This window comes from Mastomys coucha, unplaced genomic scaffold, assembly GCF_008632895.1.
Source record: "Mastomys coucha isolate ucsf_1 unplaced genomic scaffold, UCSF_Mcou_1 pScaffold15, whole genome shotgun sequence".
Lineage (NCBI taxonomy): Eukaryota > Metazoa > Chordata > Mammalia > Rodentia > Muridae > Mastomys > Mastomys coucha.
Window position 1 is genome coordinate 87,273,771 of NW_022196897.1, and position 18,542 is coordinate 87,292,312.

An 18,542-nucleotide genomic window follows, 5' to 3' on the forward strand; every position below is an offset into this window, starting at 1 on the left:
AAGGCCGCCTCTGCCAGCAGGAAATCATTGTTTCGCCAATCCCGGGGCTGATAAACAAGTGTAACACTGGAGACAGGAGGATACAGTGCTATTCAAGGCTATTGTCACAGCCTCTGCTCTGTGTGCATGAAAGAAACAAAGGGGGCTTGTGTACAACGGGGACAATGCCGTTGTGTTACCAGCTGCTTCTATTACTCTTGGGGACAGCGGATGAGAAATGAGGCCATGGTGTCTTTCTTGGTTTGATGTGCTCTGAACTTAACTAATCTTAGCAACCAGGCCATTTAGGGTGTGGACAAGACACAAACACATTCAGTTCATGGTTTCTATAGGGAGAAGCATGGTTCATTGCCCCAAAAGTGATCTACTGCTTACAAGTCATTTTCAATCCATGCTAAATCCCCCTTCCCTGAACACCTTTAGAGACCCAAGGTATTAGAGTCCAAAAGAACTGTTGCAATCTTTTCACAACTATCAATGCTTGGCTTTCACGGACACCAAACTCCTATCCAATTTTCTGACTTCCAGTATTCTGTGGTTAACTTCCACACTTCTTGTGCACCCCCACCCCCAATCTTTTGAAACTGATCAGTGGGAGTTTTCAAACCTAAGTAATTGTGATGGTTGGTTTTTAGACGTCAAGGTGCTTCGATCTAAAACCATCTTAGAAGGGAGTCTCAGTGGAGGGATTACCTGGGTTGGGTGAGCCTGTGTGTGTCTCTAGGAGATTGTCCTGAGTGTTGATTGAGATGGGAAGACCCGCTCTGAATGTGGGGAGCACCATGTCCTGGGCTGCTATGTGTAAGACAGAAGAAGGCCAGCAAAGTGGAGGCAGTAAGCAAGCAGCAACATGTGCCTTCGCTTTTCTCCTTGCTCCTGACTGTGCCTGTGGTGTGACCACAGTCTCAAGCTCCTGCCTCAGTGATGGGCTGATATTTGGAAGCCTTTCCTCCCATATTGTTTTGTTTTATGTTGGGGTAACTATCCCAGCGACAGAGAGGAAACTAGAAAGAATGCGCTCTTGCTGTACTTACATTTTGATTGCATGTCTTAAGAAGTAGCTGAAGTCCAAGCTTGATAATTTAAGCGTATCTACGAATAAAATACTCTGTCAAGATACACTTGTCACTGGAAATGAATGAATGAATGAATGAATCAAATGAATCCACTCAAAGTGAACTTTAAATTTGGTAGATTTCCGTGTTGGTCAGTCTACAACAAGCATGTCTGCCCTTATTCCTACACAGCTGCTCAGCTTCCAAGTTTAGAAATTTTGGAAGCATTTTACTCGACCTTTTTATCAGGTTGATATCTGGCACACTCCACTTCATCTCCAGCCAAGCTCTAAGCACTTACAGTTCTCTGACTAATGGTTGTAAGTTTGGTTAGCAGCATCTGGAACACTGGTGGTGGAGCCTGAGGTAATATTCGCAGCAGCTGTTGAAGCTGCTCCCACAGGACAGGATGCATCATGTTAGTCTATACTCTTAGCACATCCACCTTTTGCACGGTAACCCTCCACCAGGCTGTGTTTATTCAAGGAAGAATCACATCTTTAAAGCCAGGTAGCTTGGGAACCCCAGCTCCTTCCATCACAGGTTTCTGTTTCTTCCTTAGTTCTGGAAGCCTGTTCTTGAAGTTGGAGTCACTCCCCATCTTGCAGTTAAAGTAGATATAGTACCCAGCAGAGAGGGCACGTGCCAGGGGAAATGGCTGCTTTGGACATCATCGTTGCCCCATCAGGATGTAAGCCTTCCCTAGTAGCTGGCAAACAGTAGTTAGTACCTCATTCTGTAAGCTCACAGCCTGCAGCCACTTTGAATCAAGATGTGGAAAGGCTACACCTAAATACCTACATAATATTTCAAGCCCTGGGATGGCTCAGCTGAGGAGTTGTGCTTTCGATTTCTCAAGCACGTTGGTTAATGGTGTGTCACTGTGGCACCACACTGGATGGAAACGACTTAGAGGAGGAAGATTTATTTTGGTTTATGGTTTCAGAAGTTGTTGTGCAACGTGGCGGAGCAAGGTGGCAGTAATGTACAGCCAAGATTCCTTACACAGCAGCAGACAAGGCACTAGGCAAACCGGCCAGAACCAGGAGCTGCATAATCCCCCAAAGGCCTGCCACTAGGGACCTTTACTAGCTAGGTCCCAGGTCCTAAAGGTTCTAACATTCAAAACAGTCCCACAAGCTAGGGACCAAGTGACCACAGGATGAACCTGTGAAATAGATTTCAGAGTCAACCCATAACAAGGTTGCAGTTAAGCCTTTGATTCAGCTACTGCCACTTTCAGACTCTCTGAAGGCTGGAGGGTCTGCCTCTGAGGAAGAAGGTGTTGGCAGGCCTCACTTCCTTGCTGCATGGCCCTCAACACTGAGTTCCCAGTGCAAGAGACTCAAGGGAAAGAGTGCAGACAGAGGAGACCATGCCCGCGAGGTGTGCAGCGCTGAGAAAGGGAATACTTTCACGTCTCCTTCCTTTCTAACCCCTTTCCTAATCAGCTGCTCTTCAAACCAGATCTCTTCTGAGACCATGGGAAAGTTACGAAGAGCCCTAAGTGACTTAGCTTGACTGTCTGGATAAGACTAGTTATAATGGCAAGCTCTTGTCTCTCCACAAACAGAAAAGAAACTATATGCCTTGAAGGCATGTAATTTTGTTTGTTGGTTGGTTTGTTTGTTTGTTTTTTGGGAGTACTGCAGGCATGTGAGCATACATGTGTGTGTGTGTGAATTCCAAGAATTCAAATAGGCACAGCTTCATTTAAATCCAGATGGAAAGTAGGCCGATCACTTCCGGGCATCTAAATTGCCAAAGTGCCTGCCAAGTCTTCAGGTGCATTTCCCAGATCAGCCAGCCTACCCAGAAGGGCAAAGGTAAAACCAGTTTCCCTGACCTAGGAAGTCCAACCAGTTGTTCCCTGGAAATCATCCTATATCCGAATTCTCCCAGCATCTCGATCCTCTTGTCTTTGAGCTTAGTCATACAAGAGTAAGACTTCCCAGTTCTCTGCACACCCTGATACTCTTACGCCATTCCCGCCAGCCACAGTGAAGAACTACAACTCCCAGCATGTCCTGCGAGGGGTCACGAGGCACGCTCCGCTTGCTCCCGCTGTCACGTGATGCCAGAAAGATGGCGGCCTTGACAGCGGAGCATTTCGTGGCGCTCCAGAGCCTACTGAAGGTATCTTGAAGGGGGTTGGGGACGCATGCTGCGGCAGCCTTAGAGTCTGGGACTTGGTGCAAAGCAAGAATTGGGAATAAATCGGCCCTGACTTGGAGCACTCTTCCACTCCTACTCTACCCCCTTCCGCCCCGCGCGCCCGTGCTTCTCTGTGTGACCCTGAGAAAATCACTCAGCCTTTCTGAGCTTTTAAACAGGAGCAGCAAAATTAATCACGCCCAGATATTAAGGTGGAAGTAAAAATCAGATAGTCGATGTAAATTCACCCAAGAATTAGTGACCACAAGCGGTTTTTCGAATTGGAGCACTTGGGTGACAGTCACCAGTTCCCCATTTCATCCCAGTCTATGCACCTCTATCAGGGAAGTCCTCTCCCTATTGACACCCTAGTACTTCTAGGGACGTCATAAAGTTTGAGTTACTCTGTAGAAGGGTCGCTTTCCTTTCCCTCTTAGAACTTCTTACTAGCTAACACCATGGATCCTTTGTGGTCTCTTCTGAGGGGCATGATTTCTGTTTCTTTGTTTCCCTTTCTTCTCTCATCCAGTTGAAGATCGGAAATGATCCTCGTGACACTATCATTATCAGTCACACATATAATGTCCTCTCCGGTATACATCCCTAGCGTGCATTTGCTCAGTCTATTCCTGAACACTTTGACTTCATTGTTCACAAGCATAGGCCAACAAGAACAACACTTGGCACCCAGTATGTGCTGAAGAAATAGCTATGAAGTGCCTTAGTGTAACAGAGCTGTGACTAGGATCCAAGAGTTCTCATTACCAGTTTTTCCTCTTCATTGTGGTTGATTTGAGCCATTTCTTCATGCCTGCTTGTCTTGGGACATTTTGGTTTCCTTGGTAAGTTTTAGAAAATAACGTATAACATAAATACTGAAAAGGCAGAAATTATGAGTGCTTCTCTTGATAACTCCACACTCATGTAGCCAACACCAGACCACAAACTGAGACACCAGTACCCCCAGCAGCTCCTTGGTTACTTCCTCCACTTGCCTTTCCAACAGCGCATTGCTTCAGACACAGTATAATAGTACTCAATCTCTGAACTCCACAAAAATGGAACACTTCTTCATATCCATGTTCACATCTGGCTTCCAGTCATGATTATAGCTGTAGCTCATTTTCATTGCTCTGTTGTTGAAATAAGCTTTATTAAAAGCTAACTATAATATCTCCTGTAGTTGTGAGAAGTAATACAGAGAGATTTTGTCCCATGTCCCTTAATGGTGACTTCCTGAATACCTATAGAACAATATCACAGTTGTGGTATTTACATTGATCCAGTCAAGCTCAAAGGTATGTCTATCCACGTAAGACATCTTACAGCCAAGCTCACTTGCAGTTGGCTTCCAGAACCCCTTGACACTTCAACATTCTTCTGTCATTAGTTTTCATTTCCAGAACTTTTGTAAATCTTGCTGTAGATGATGTTTGTGGATTGGCTTTCCTCACTAAACCTAATTCTCTAGAGCAGTGATTCTCAAGCTGTGGATCGCAACCCCTTTGTGGTTGCATATCAGTTATCCAGTGTATCAGATATTTATGTCACAATTCATAATAGTAGCAAAATTACTGTGAAGTAGCAATGAAATAATGTTATGGTTGGGGATACCACAATGTGAGGAACTGTCTTAAAGGGTTGCAGCATTCGGAAGGCTGAGACACCACCACTCTAGAGAATCATGTGTGTCCACATTTGCATCCTTTTCATTGCTTCGAGGTGTTCTGTAGTGTATTCTATTTGTTTGCTCATTGGTCTGTTGAAAGATATGTAGAGTATTTCTAGTATTCACTTTTACAGATGAAGTTGCTAGGCCATCTCAAAGTCTCATGACTTAAAGACCTCTCCAGCCTTTTCCGGAGTGCCTGCACTACTTTACACGTCTATTTGTATCAGCATCAACATTTTGTGTTGTCAGTATATCCTGTCTGAATCATTCTGATGAGTGTTTCTTGGCTGGGTGTGCGTCTACATATGTGTTTGTCGGTGTGGGCATGTGTCAGAGGACAGCCTCGGGTGTCAGTTCTGCCTTCAGTCTTGCTGGAGATTTTCTCATCCTTTACTGCAACATGCACCAAGCTCATGCCCATGAGCTTCTTGGAATTCCCCTTCTGCTTATTATTTTCAGACTGGAGCCCTAGGATTTCAGGCACATGCCCTACTTCAGCTTTTGTGTATCTTCTGGGGATCCAAATTCAAGTCATCAGGCTTGTGCAGCAAGTGCTTTACCCACTAAGGTGTGTCCCCAGCCCTACACTTGTCTTTCATATTTGAGCCCGTGATTCACACTGAGCTAATTTTGCATAAAATGTACAATACATAGGTTAAGTGTGCTTATTTTAATGTCATATTGTTTCAGGATTGTTAGTGAAAAAGATTTTTCTTCCACCGAATTGCTTTTGCAGTTCAAGAATCCCTTGGACATATCTGTGTTGGTTTGTTTTGAGGCCTCTGTTGCCCTGTTCCGCATGCTTATCCTTCTGTGTGTACACAGGCTTGATTGCCCTGACTAATATATCTTGACATCGGACCAATTCTTCCTACTTTGTTGTGCTTTCTCAAAATTGGTTTGGCTGGGGACGTAGCTCAATCAGTACATCATGTGCAAGCATGAGGATGCGAATGCGATACCTGGACCCCAAGTGAAAAAGCCAGCATGATGGTGTGCACTTGTAATCCTAATGAGAGGAGGCAAAGACAGCTGGATTCCTAGGACAGCTAGGCAGACTTGGATGTGTGGCTGGTCTAGACCAGTGATAGAACTTGTTTCAAGGAGCAAAGTGAATGGGGCTCGAGGAACCACGGAGAGATTGTCTTCCACCTCCACATGTATGTACACACTTGTGCACATGAATCCTCCAACACCCTCACAGGCACTTGCATGCTTGCAAATATTGCTAGCTTCTCTAACTCCTTAGCCTTTCACTATACATTTTTAAATGTTGTTTAAAATATGTTGTTTAGATATGTTGGCTATATCTAAGACAAACTTGCTTAGATTTTGATAGGAATTGTGTTAAGCAAACGTACCAATTAGGGAGAAGTTGCCTTCTTTAAGATATTGAATCTCCCAGGACATAAACTTGGCATATCTCCATATTTATCTCATCTTCTCTGAGATCTTTTATCTCCAGTGTATAGTCGTAGCATTCTTTGACCAGTTGTAAATGACACTTTTTAAATGTCTACATGTAACTTGGACAGATAGAGCCCAAATTAAGATGGTTCAACTTTTGATTGTTTTACCTTACAACTGTCTGGCTTGCAGCATCTAGGGAAGATGCTGGAGATGGCAGACAGCATTCAGTGTAAACAACCAGGCTATCTAGGAACTGTCCCCAAACCATAGCATTCCATAGGTTAGTTGTGCTATATGTATTTTCTAATTAGGGCATTTTAAAAGTAATTATTTTTATTGTATGTATATTGGTGTTCTGCCTGCATGCATGTCAGTGTGAGAGTGTCAGATCTTGGAGTTACAGACAGTTGTGACCTACCATGTGGGTGCTGGGAATTGAATCTGGGTCCTCTAAAATAACAGTCAGTGCTCTTAACCATTGGGCCACCCCTCCAGCGCCCCCTAATTAGGGTATCTTAAAAAAACAGTTTCTTGGTTTTTTTGTGAATTTCACATCACGCACCCAAATCCCACTCATCTCCCACTCCCCTTGAACCTGCCTTCCACCCTTTGCACCTCACCCTCAACAGAGAAAAAGATCTTGTTGTGGAAGTGTGTCACAGTGTGTCCCACAGCCTTCCCTTTGGTCACACATTTGCTTGCAAATGTTAATAAGGGTATTAAAGGCAGAATGGATATCATCCCGTGCTACGTTAAGGGGTGTCTGTGTGTAGAAATAACACTGACTTTTGTGTCTTGATTTTATATCTTCAAACTTGTTAGGTTCACTTACACTAAATTTTGGCAGTGTTTTGTGGTTTTTTGGTTTTGTGTGTATGTGTGATTGTGTGTGTGTGTGTGTGCTTGTGTGTACATTCCCATGCTCCATGGTGCAGGTGTGAAGACCAGAACACCACTCACAGGAGTTGGTTATCTCCTTCTACCGTGTATATTCTAGGAGGCAAACCCCCAGCCTTAGGCTTCGCAACACTTGCCTTTTTTTACCTACCAAGCCATCGCCCTAGTCGAGAGGGTTGTTTGTTCATTTGTTTCTTTAGGTTTTAAAACTCCTAATGTTTCATTTTATCAAACATTTTTCTTGCTTTAAGATGTGAGCCCACCTCCCTTGATCTGTTAGAATTGTGAGTTATATAGATTTTCAAATATTTAGCTAGATTTAGCTCCCCGGAATAAATCCCATCTGCCCATAGTGTATAATCCCTTTTATATATTCTTTATATATTGTTCATTTCTATATGCTAATATTTCGCTGAGCATTTCTGTGTCAGTTTTTATGAGAGGATGCTGATCTGTAATATCCAAACTGTCTGGTTTGAATATTAAGGTAATTTTACCCATAAAATACATTGGAAACTGTTCCCCTCTCCTCTGTTCTCTAAAGAGATTTATAGAATGAGATGTTTGTTAGAAATCTTCAGTGAAAAATGTCTTGGTCTAGCGATTTCTTTTTCCGAGTTAACATTGTGGATTCAATTTCCTGAATAGTGACAGCCGTCACATATCTGTTTCATATGAGAGCGCCGTGATGGTGTTTTTGAGTAATTGGTCCATTTGTGGAAGCCATCGGATTTGTGTGTAGCTCCCCTTAGCCTTTCACTGTCTGGCTCGTCACTGCCAGCTCTTTGTTTCACTCACACCCCTGTCCTCTTATTGGGGAAGTGTTACACAGATGTCAATTAGAGTGATGGATGGTGTTGCTGAGTTCTTCCGTATCTTGTTTCATATCTGGCTGGTTCTATCGGTTGCAGAAGGAGGGGTGTTGCTGTGCCCGAAGCATTTGGGAAGTCACCTGCTTCTCCTTATGGTTCTGTCAGTTACCGCTTCGTGGTTTGCAGTCCTCTTGATGGGAGCATACTCATTCTGAATGTCTTCTTGGTGGACAGAATCCTGAAGCATTTTATAATATGGTCCTGACAGTTTCTTTTTTGCAGAGCATGCTTTATCTGGCTTCAGTGTGGCCGTTCTTGCATTCCTTGATTAATCTTTGAATGGTATTCTTCATTCATCCATCTACCTGTAGCCTGCCCATATACTTGAAAGGAGATTCTTGCATTTAGCATTTAATATTTTCATCCACTCTGCCATTTTTTTATTTTAATTAGAATATTGAAGTCAGTTAGACTTAATATAAATACTACCATGCTAGGACTTAAATCTGTTCTTTTTTTCTGCTCATTCTTTTTTACATTTCTCTGTTTTTCCATGGGTTATTTGAACATTTTTAAAAGAATTCTATTTTGAGGGCTAGGAAGGTGGCTGAATGGGTAAGGTGCTTGCCATGCAAGCCTGAGAACCAGAGTTTGAATCTCCAGCACCCACTTAAAAAACTATAGGTGGCCACACAGCTCCCTGTAATGAGACCACTGCAGAGTTCGGGGTCAGGAGGTCTCGGGGCTTCTGGCTGCCAGCCTGGCTCCAGCTTCAGTGAGAGACCTTGTCGCAAGGGAATAAGGAGGAGAGTAATAAGCAGGACACTGAACATCCTTGTGTACAAACACTCACACACACTCCTGTACACAGTGACACACACATATGTACACACACATATGCACACATACACACATGGACATGCACACATATGCACACACTCATACACACCGGTACACACACATTCACACATGCACACACACATATATATACACATACACATACATACACAGGCACATTATGCATTCGCACACATGTGCACACTGAATTCTATATGATCTGGTGTTCTGATGCACTTTTTAATAGAGCCTTTCCAGTCACACTGCATGTAGGTAGTTTATCACAGTCTGTTGGTGTCATCATTGTATCTTATAACATATTCATATTAAATAATTTTTCTCTGTTACACTTAAAACTTCACCAAACAGTATTGTAATTTTTACTTTATCCTTCAAATGTAATATAGAAAAAAATTTTTTTTACATCTTTGCTTGTTCTTTTCTGTTTTGTGGTGTAGGAAAATCTATAAAAGCACTGACTACCATAGTCAGAAGGTTGCAGAAGACTAAAGAAAAGACTAAATATCATTGATGCTGATGATGCCAGGATCCGCTTGTGAAGCTCACATACCACTCTAACAGCTCTGTGTGTCCCTAGGATGCTGGGAAACTGAGGGGAAAGAGACCAGAGTTGCTCAGGGCGGTATGCAGTGATGACCGGAGGTGGTTTCAGTCAGGTCGCTGTGGCTCCTCACTTCTGTCAATCCTTTTCTGCCAATAACTTGCCATAGTCAGCCTTCACATCAGATCTTCTGACACACTGCCTTGGTTTTCTTTCATTCCTAATAGACATTTTACTAGCAGGGAGTTCTAGGTTGACAGTTCGTTCCGCATCTGAGAACTATGCTTTCCTGCCTCTGTTGAGTTCCCATATGAAAACCATTGTTATTCTCAGTGTTTCTTGTAATGCTTACAATCTTTTGTCTTTTTTTCTTTTTTAAGTTTAATTTCTGGTGTGTCTTGGTATTTGGTTGTTAAATTATACTCTTTAGGGTTCACTTAGGTTCTTGAAATATTTACCATTAAGGCTGTGGTTAAACTTAGAAAGTTTAATAATGTGTTCTATTTTCTTAAATGTTATCTATCACCTGTCTGCCTGTCTAACTGCTATTCCAACTTTTATGTTGTTCCATGACTTCAGTGGTACACTTGTTAGCTCTCTGGTGGAGCCCTGCAGCCCCCCATGCCAAGTTCATTAGTTTTAATCCATTTTTCCTCTGCCCAGGCTGGGTAATTTCATACAACAGCTTTCTTCCATCTATTGATTCTTTGCTGCATTGGTCTTCTGTGTGTTTGGGTTGTGTCTCTAGTGGTTTCCATTTTATTATTGTTGCCTTCTATTTTTTGGCAGTCTTTTTATTTGTTTCCAGCATGTTTTTAATTATTGGAATATTGCAATCATAGCTGCATCAACATATTGGTCAAATAATCTTAACATTGTATTCTGAGACATCATGTAGCCCAAGTTGACCTGCAGCTTGTAATCTTATCTCCTCAGCTTCCTGTGGCGTCTGTCTTTTCCTCCTTTTCATTATTCTTAAGACCTTCCTGGCTCCTGGTCACACAGTGATTTCTACTAGAACCTGGACATGTTCCTGTTATGTTCTGAGACTATGTATAGTGCTTAAATCTTGTTGTAGCTGGCTTTTTCCAACACTACTAAAATAGAGAGTAGGGGTGTCTTTTGTCAACTTGACAAAAGCACAAACTAAATAGAGTCATCTAGAAAGACTGAACCCCGGTTGAGAAAATGCCTCTATCCAGTTGGCCTGTAGGCAAGCCTGTAGGACACTTTCTTGATTAGTGATTGATGTGGGAGGGCCCAGCCCACTGAGAGTAGTGCCATCCCTAGGCAGGTGGTCTTGAAGTTGTATAAGAAGGCAGAAAGCGAGCTGAGCAAGCCATGATGAGCAAGCCAATAAGCATTGCTCCTCCGTGGCCTGTGCTTCAGTTTCTTTCTCTGGGTTCCTGTCTTGGCTTCCCCCTGATTGTGGACTATAACCTGTAAGCCAAATTAATCTTTCCCTCCCTAAGTTGGTTTTGGTCAGTATTTTATCACGGCAAGAGAAAACAGAGGGCTACCTCATTAATTCCGTTGGAAGTGGAAGCCAGCTTCCCACAGAGTTGTTGTGGCTTGTTACAGGCCAGTAGGAATGGAGATCCCAGCTCCCCTCATCCTTCCTGGATATAACCCTAGCAGAGTTGTTTGGAATGCTGTGCTATAGCATTGCATATAGGGCTTGCTGCTCACAAGCGAGAATTCCTCTTAGCCGTTGCTGGTCCTGGTGATGTGTATTCATAGTTTCTTATGTGATGGTTGTTTTTGGCTGAAGTAGGTTAGTTATTGTCTAAAAGTTTTCCGTCTTAGGAAGCTGCCCCTCTAGGGCAAGGTCTGGGATCAGTGAGGCACCCAAGAACCTCAGCACCAGTATTGTTCCCTGGGCCTTATCCTAGCAGGTCTGGCTTCTCCTCCCCCCATGCACAGTAACGTTTGTTTCCCTGAGTGCCCAGGGATATTAGTTGATCTCAACAGGAAGAGTATGGAAAGGCACATCCATCTTCCCAGAAACAGAAGTGTCCTGTGAGCTGTTAGCATGAAGGAACTCTCAAAAGTGTCCTAAAATAACCAACACAAATGTTTGCAGACTGTAACTCTGTGTGTTTACCATCTGTAAATTAACTCGTAGGCCTCCTCAAAAGACGTCGTCAGACAACTGTGCCAAGAAAGCTTCTCCAGCTCAGCCCTTGACTCAAAGAAGCTCCTGGATGATACATGTTCCAGCTTGTCTGTGACCCAGGAGGAGGCAGAGCAAGTACGTGTGGTGAGAGCAGCCCTGCACCACAGCCCTTACCGGTTAGGCAAATGTCCAAAGACCTTTTCTCCTTACACATCAATCAGTTGACACTGTAGCAAACTTCAGACAGATTTTTAAAAATATTAATGAACTCTAAGGCCTTTGTCTTTGAGCCTTTCTTTATGACACATAAGCCCCCTTATGAGAAATAACCAGAGTTCCAGGCCACGTTCATTTCAGACTTATTACCTAGGCAGTGTGTTAAAAAAAATGACCTTTTGTGATTTTGTGCACAGCATGTGACTTACAGGTGCTGATGAGCTGTCGGCCGGACAGCTGAGGAGCGACCTTGTGGGGATATCTTTATGCTGAGGCTCCAAAGCCTGAGTGGCATTAGAGAGTACCCACTGCTAGGCTCAATCAGGCTCCCCCAGGGACGCTGTGTTCCCTTCACAATCTAGAGCTTTCTTCATGGAATCAACTATAGGAAAGTAAAAGGCAGAAGTAAGATTGTAGACTTAGTTTGGATACCCTTAAAATAAATGCTGAAGCAGGGACTTGGATACTGCTGGGTGAATCTAGAAAAGCAGAGGAAGGAGTGGGGAGAAACTACAGAGAATGGAGACAAGCCCATTACAAAGCATGCTGATGAAGTGGTCACTGCAGAGCGTTAACTCCCACCCCGATGGCTGCAATCTTCTCTTCTCTCTGTTCCTGGGTTGTGTCCATTCATAGTCAAGACAATGTCCATGCTATCAGATACAGCTGATAAAGCTGCAAAGCAGAGAAACAGTCACCTGCAGAGAGCTTTCTTGAGTTCAGCTAAACATTGTTAAATTCGTAAGCGAACTCTAAATTACATTCTGCTGCAGATCTACAAAGACATGGGAGTATAGCTTACTGGTAAGAGTGCTGGCTGGCTGCTGTGCAGTACCTGCGAGGATATAAGGTGGGAACACATAGCAAGGCACAGACCAAGGCTCCTCTTTCACAGACGGTGTCACACCACTGGACAGGAACTGTTTTCCTTTATCTTCCAGGTGACAGCTTAAGGATAGGGACATGAGCTGCCTTCCACCTTAGATCGAAGCCCACGCTCCAGGGGACCGGTATCTCCTCTAACAACTCAATAAGCACAGGTTCAGATTCTTGCAAGGAGGGTGCAGCCTCACTCAGGGAAAGTGTGCCCTAGTGTTTATACAGTCCTCTTAGTCCAGAGGCATTGGGCCAATGCAAGGTTGCCTAGTAACCTAGCTGGTTTTCCACTTCTTTCAGGTTACCAGGGAAACAGCATCACAAAGTTAAGTAAAGGTCAGATTTTTCCGCTGAAGGCAGAAAGATATATTATCCCTTTGCCCACAACTAACAAGTTTCTGACGAGCTGATGGCTTCCTATGTCAGGCAGATGCCTCTGTCTTCTAAAAGGACCAGTGAACTAACAGAGTCATACCGAGTGTCATCATATGCTACGGAGGCCCCCCACTGCAGTTAACTCATTAATGTGACTGTGGTAGTGTGTCCCAGGTGTTGGGGGAGGGAGTGTACAGAGCTCCACCCCAGAGCTCCACCCCTGCCCTTCTGCATGTATCCTCCTGCCTCTACCCTTCAGCTACAGGGCTGCTCTCTCTGTCCTACAGCTGCTCCAGGCTCTGCACCACTTCACTAGGCTGGTGGCCTTCCGTGACCTGACCTCTGCTGAGGCGATTCTGGCTCTCTTTCCAGAAAATTTCCACCAAAACCTCAAAAACCTGCTGACAAAAATCATCCTGGAGCACATGTAAGTGTGCATTTTTGAGAGTCTCCTCAAACGTTCATATTTCTTGTTATTACTATTCTAGAAATGTAAGTTTTGAGGTTGAAAGTGCATACTGTAATATGATAAATGATGAACGTAAGACCGTGTAACCCCACACCCAAAGGTTAGCTGCATCCACTCTTTAATGGAAAACTGTTCATCTCTTTGCTTGTTTTTTGTTATTTGAGGAAGGGTCTCATGTAGCTGAGACTGGCCTTGAACTCCCTTTTTGGCCAAGGATGACATTGAACTTGTGATCCTTCTACCTCTACTTCCCAAGTGCTAGGATTACAGGTGTGAACTCCCACTCCTGGCTTGAAGGTGAGAACTTGGCTGTTTCTCTTTGCACATATATGGAAGAGCTCATCTTCTGGTTTTGTTTTTAACAGCCAGGACCTTGCCAGTTTAGAGCTTACTTATTTTCAGCAAACAGTATTAATATTGATGACACTTCAGTAAATGACCTGAGGGTTATTTTTAATAGTTAAATGTTAAGTATATTCTAGTCCATGGAGGAATTCAGTGTCATTTTTTAAATTTCTTAAGGTTAGCCATTTAAGACACTGGCAATTTCTCCCCAAAACAATTTGTGATAGCAACTTTGTTATGTATGCAGTTATTCACTTACTGGCTTAAAGGTCACGTGCATACTCGGACATGCTGGGTTTTGCCTTATATTGTCAAGTTCCCTCCAAAACATAGTTCCAACATGGTTTGTTGTTGTTGTTGTTGTTTACTTTTTTAGTGGTCGTTTGTTTGTGTGTGTTTGTGAGACTAGGCCTCCCAGTGTATCGGAGGTTAGCCTTGCGTGCGAAGCCTGTCGTGCCTGCTGCTGTGAAACCAGGCATGTACCACAAAGCCTGGCCTTGAACCCGTGATGCCCCTTTACTTTCCCAGTTCTATGAATAGGAGACGGTTCCTCATTTTAGCTTTTAAGTTTTTGATATTAGAAATATTTAATGTATTTTCCTGTGCTTATTGGTCACTTTTATTCCTTTTTTTTTAAGATTTATTTTATTTATTTTATGTGTATGAGTACACTGTAGCTGTACAGATGGCCATGAACCATCGTGTGTGGCTGCTGGGAATTGAACTCAGGACCTCTGCCAGGCCCCACTCACTCTGGCCTGCTTGCTCCGGCCCAGCTCACTCTGGCCCCACTATAATTCACTGTAGCTGTCTTCAGAAACACCTGAGGAGGGCATCAGACCTCATTACGGGTGGTTGTGAGTCACCATGTGGTTGCTGGGATCCGAACTCAGGACCTTCGGAAGAGCAGTCAGTGTTCTTACCCACTGAGCCATCTCGCCAGCCCCACTTTTATTTCTTTTGTGAGTTGCCTGTATCTTCTAAGCTGGGAAGGTGCTTTTCAGCATGAATCTTAAGTAGAAGTGACTGCTGTCTAGCCGACAGCCTGAAGGGGTCCAGCAGCAGGGACTGCTGGCAGTTATTTACCAAGGGCTTCATTGCTTACTTAGAACTCTCACACGTGACCACATTTGTTCTGACTGCTTGGCACTTTACTCGGATACTCCTTGCTCTAGCGTGTGTGGTGTGTTTTACATAAGATGTGGCACTCACAGTAGGTGCTCAGGGAAGGGAGAGTGAATTGACCTTTTCTGTTTTGTCTTTGAGACCAGTAGCACAAGAAGATCGCAACACATTAAGCTTTCTAGTTTTGTTTAAAGTTGTTTTATTACATTTATTACATTTATTTATTTGGAGGGCTGTGGGGCATGCTGCAGTGACATGGAGGTCAGAGGGCAGCTTGCAGGACTTAGCTCTCTTTTTTGACCGTATGGGTCTCACAGATTGAACTTGGTCCCGTCTTAGTGCCACTGCCCTTTTATGCCTTTTTATGTTGGCCTGTATTTTTTTTCCTAAGCTATGAAAACTAGCAGTCCGTGGGCCTTGCCATCACTCAGCTTTGAAAAACAATGAAAAACTGCCTTTGAAGGGATGGGTTTCTGAGGCCCTTCTTGGTAAGAGGCCACAAGCTGGGACCCTCATTGTTCCCCATGGTTTCTCCCCTGTTTTTTCCTTCTTAAACAGATCGACTTGGAGAACTGAAGCCCAGGCAAACCAGAGTGAGTACTGAGGTCCCTGCCTCTCCCCTGCTCTGCTCCTCAGTGCCAGCTCTGAGTCCCCCAGCTGAGAACTTAACTGCAGATCAAAGAGAACTATTCTAATCCCAAACTCCAATCTGTGTTGTACCTTCTTAATTTCACATTATTATTATCATCACCACCACCACTATTATTATTAATGTTATGATAGAAGCAGACTGCTAAAGAACACCAAGTAGAAAGTGAAGTACTTAAAGTATATGTCAGTTAAGACAAAAAATAAAGAGGGAACAGAGTGAGCTAATAGGAAGGGGAGGAGGAGAGAGAAAGAAGTGGGTATCAGGTGGGACGTGCTCAATGTATATGCATACGACAGTGACCTTAGGTAACACACTACCATATACAATGAATAATAACAATGAGAATTACCTGTGTGTTCAATTTGCAAAGAGGAAAGATGGCTGCCTAAGAGCATGTTGAGTAACTGCCCTTGCACTCACTTTGAGCCAGTCACAGAGCCTGAGCTCTGTGTCAGTGCAGACTCATCCAGCCCCTCCAGCAACCCTGCAGTCCAGGCTTCTAGATGAGGAAGCAGACTCCGGGGTTGGACAAATGAGGGGCTTGCTTCCTGAAAACAAAGTCTCTGGAGCCATTGCTGAAGTTGCCCTTCCTCTACTACACAGGCCATGACTGCGTCTCTACCTTGTGTCACTTGTCATTCTGTCCCAACACCTGCAGTGCAAGCATCTGGAGAGGCGCCCAGCCCACTGGGAGTCAGTGCTTAGCACAGGCAGCATCAAGCTGTGTGTAAGGCACACAACTTGTAGTTCCTAGGACCTCCCTGTCTCTTTCTGAGACTCGCCTGTAGTCAAACGTATTGTGTGTATTCATTCCTTACAGCCTCCTGTCATCTAATAAAAGCTTGGGAGAGACGGGTAGTATATAACCTCTGACCAAAGCTGTCCCCTCCACAGTCTCTCTGCCACGCCTGGTGGACCTGGACTGGAGAGTGGATATCAAAACCTCCTCTGACAACATCAGCCGCATGGCTGTCCCCACCTGCCTGCTCCAGATGAAGGTATGCCCAGTGTCAAGCTCCTCAGGAAGCAAGAGATGACCAGCCATCTAAAACACCAGCAAAGTAAAATAGTAATAACAGTAATAAAAATACCCCCTCTCAAATGTGGTGCTCATTCACAAGTTATATCTATAGGACCATCTTGACTTAAAATGGTCATAATAAAATAGTTGCTAAAAGCCAAACTTCCAGGAGGATAGAACATTGCAGGGTTACACACATAGATGCCAGATAGCCCTCAGGATCCCTCAGGTAGGCAGCCTCTCACTAGCTTCCTGTCCAATAGACATGGGCCATCCCCGCTGCAGCACAGCCCAAGCCACTGTTGGCAGCTGAGGGGCCAGCACTTCCGCAGTCACATGCCCTGTCTCATTGTCTTCCCCTTATTGTCCTTTTCTAGACTTCATAAGGGCCCACACCCATTCAGTAGGATTTGGGTAGTTAACAGCAGAAGGGTGCAGTGCTTATAGCCGCGTCCCAGGACGTGGCCCACGACCCAGCAACTCAGCGTCTGTCGAAGATGAAGCGGTGTCTTCAACAGATCCCTTCCAAACTATAGTGATATTTCATTCCCTCTTCTAAGACCAAATAGCTCTATCTGGAACTTTTCTGTGTCCAGTTGCTTTATGCACGCCATAGAGCCCACTTGTCCAAGTGTAGTGTGAACAGGTCGTGTTTTCTTACATGAGTACTGAGACCCAGTATCGGAGAGGTCAGTGAGCCTCGCTCACCTACAGCATGCGAAAGGAAAGTGACCCAGGCCTTTGGAGCGTCCCCTTCACTGCCTGCTGCTAAAGAAGGAAAGGCCAGGATTGGCTGCTGCACTCAACAGCAGCCTCTCTTTAGGAGTCCATACAACGGGGTAGGGTTCTCTTCCAGGAAGGAGCAAAGACAGGCAGCCTTGACTTTCTGGGCCATGTTCTTTTTTGCAGATCCAGGAGGATCCTAGCCTGTGTGGAGAGAAACCCTCCATCTCGGCTGTGACCATGGAGCTGAGCAAAGAAACGCTGGACACCATGTTAGATGGGCTGGGTCGCATTCGGGACCAGCTTTCTGCTGTAGCTAATAAATAAAGCAACCAGCCATTGGCCTGCAAAGCTGTGGTTGTCAGCACAGAGGCCAACAGTGGGCAGACAGTGGTATGGAGGGCCTGCTGCTACTCAGAAGGCACAGTGGAGGAACGGAAGCAGCCACGCCCATTGCTCCTCTCTTCTCTTCCTCCTTTTATTTTTTCTCCTGAAGATGAGCAGAAGCCTCCATCTCTGAGAAGGCCCTGTGTGGAGCTAAGCTACTGCCAGCCATGGCAGTGCTCGGGGACATGTTCTTTGTCAGCCGCCTGTGCCTGCCGCTGTGGAGAAGTCAGGCGGGTACTGTGGCACTCACCTAGTGAGTTTACCTCCAGCATGAGCTCAGGTGAGCTCACTTCCAGCCCTAGAATACATGGAGGGGACTAGGGGTGAGGCCAGCAGCGCCTGTTCCCCCATCAGAGAAGTCAGCAGACAGATAACAGCAGGGCCCCCTCAGACCCTTCTCTGAGCTTGCAGCCCTGCTGGGCCACAGCTCCAGTTCGGAAAGCTGGAACACGCCATTTGCCACTATTCCTGGGCTAGAAAGTCAAAAGAATTGGAAATAAATAGCAGTGATGATTGTGTGGGGATTATTTTTACTTGAGTCTATGTCTTCAGCCCTGTCTACCTCTCTCATTTGGGGAAATGACCTCAACATCTTAATTCCAAGTGAGGCTCACAGCCGCATGGTATGAGGTGATACAAGGTACATTGACTCACAGCTCTGCTGTTGTCTATCATGTGGAACAGAAAGCCAGCCTTAACAGTCAGTGGAGCCACTCCTGCGAGTTTAGCCACACAGAACATCTCTCTCGTGGGCCTCACATTTCATAGGACACCATGTCTTTTTTCTCCTTCATTGTCTCCACAGAACAGTGATCCTCACAGTAGCACAGTGCAGCCT

At 44.6% G+C, this 18,542-nt stretch overlaps 1 protein-coding gene across 2 annotated transcripts; it reads left to right on the forward strand.

The window, feature by feature from the left end:
• The first annotated feature begins 3,121 nt into the window (after positions 1 to 3,121).
• Commd9 (COMM domain containing 9) lies at positions 3,122 to 18,228 on the forward strand. 2 transcript variants are annotated; one of them, XM_031371147.1, is made up of 6 exons: positions 3,122 to 3,191; positions 11,525 to 11,659; positions 13,270 to 13,409; positions 15,480 to 15,514; positions 16,468 to 16,571; positions 17,504 to 18,228. In XM_031371147.1, the coding sequence occupies exons 1-6, from the start codon at positions 3,141 to 3,143 to the stop codon at positions 17,642 to 17,644; spliced, it is 606 nt and encodes a 201-aa protein (XP_031227007.1). In that variant the 5' UTR covers positions 3,122 to 3,140; the 3' UTR covers positions 17,645 to 18,228. The 2 variants fall into 2 exon arrangements, with proteins under 2 accessions (XP_031227007.1, XP_031227008.1); XM_031371148.1 differs by having other exon boundaries at positions 11,525 to 11,650.
• Positions 18,229 to 18,542: the final 314 nt, after the last annotated feature.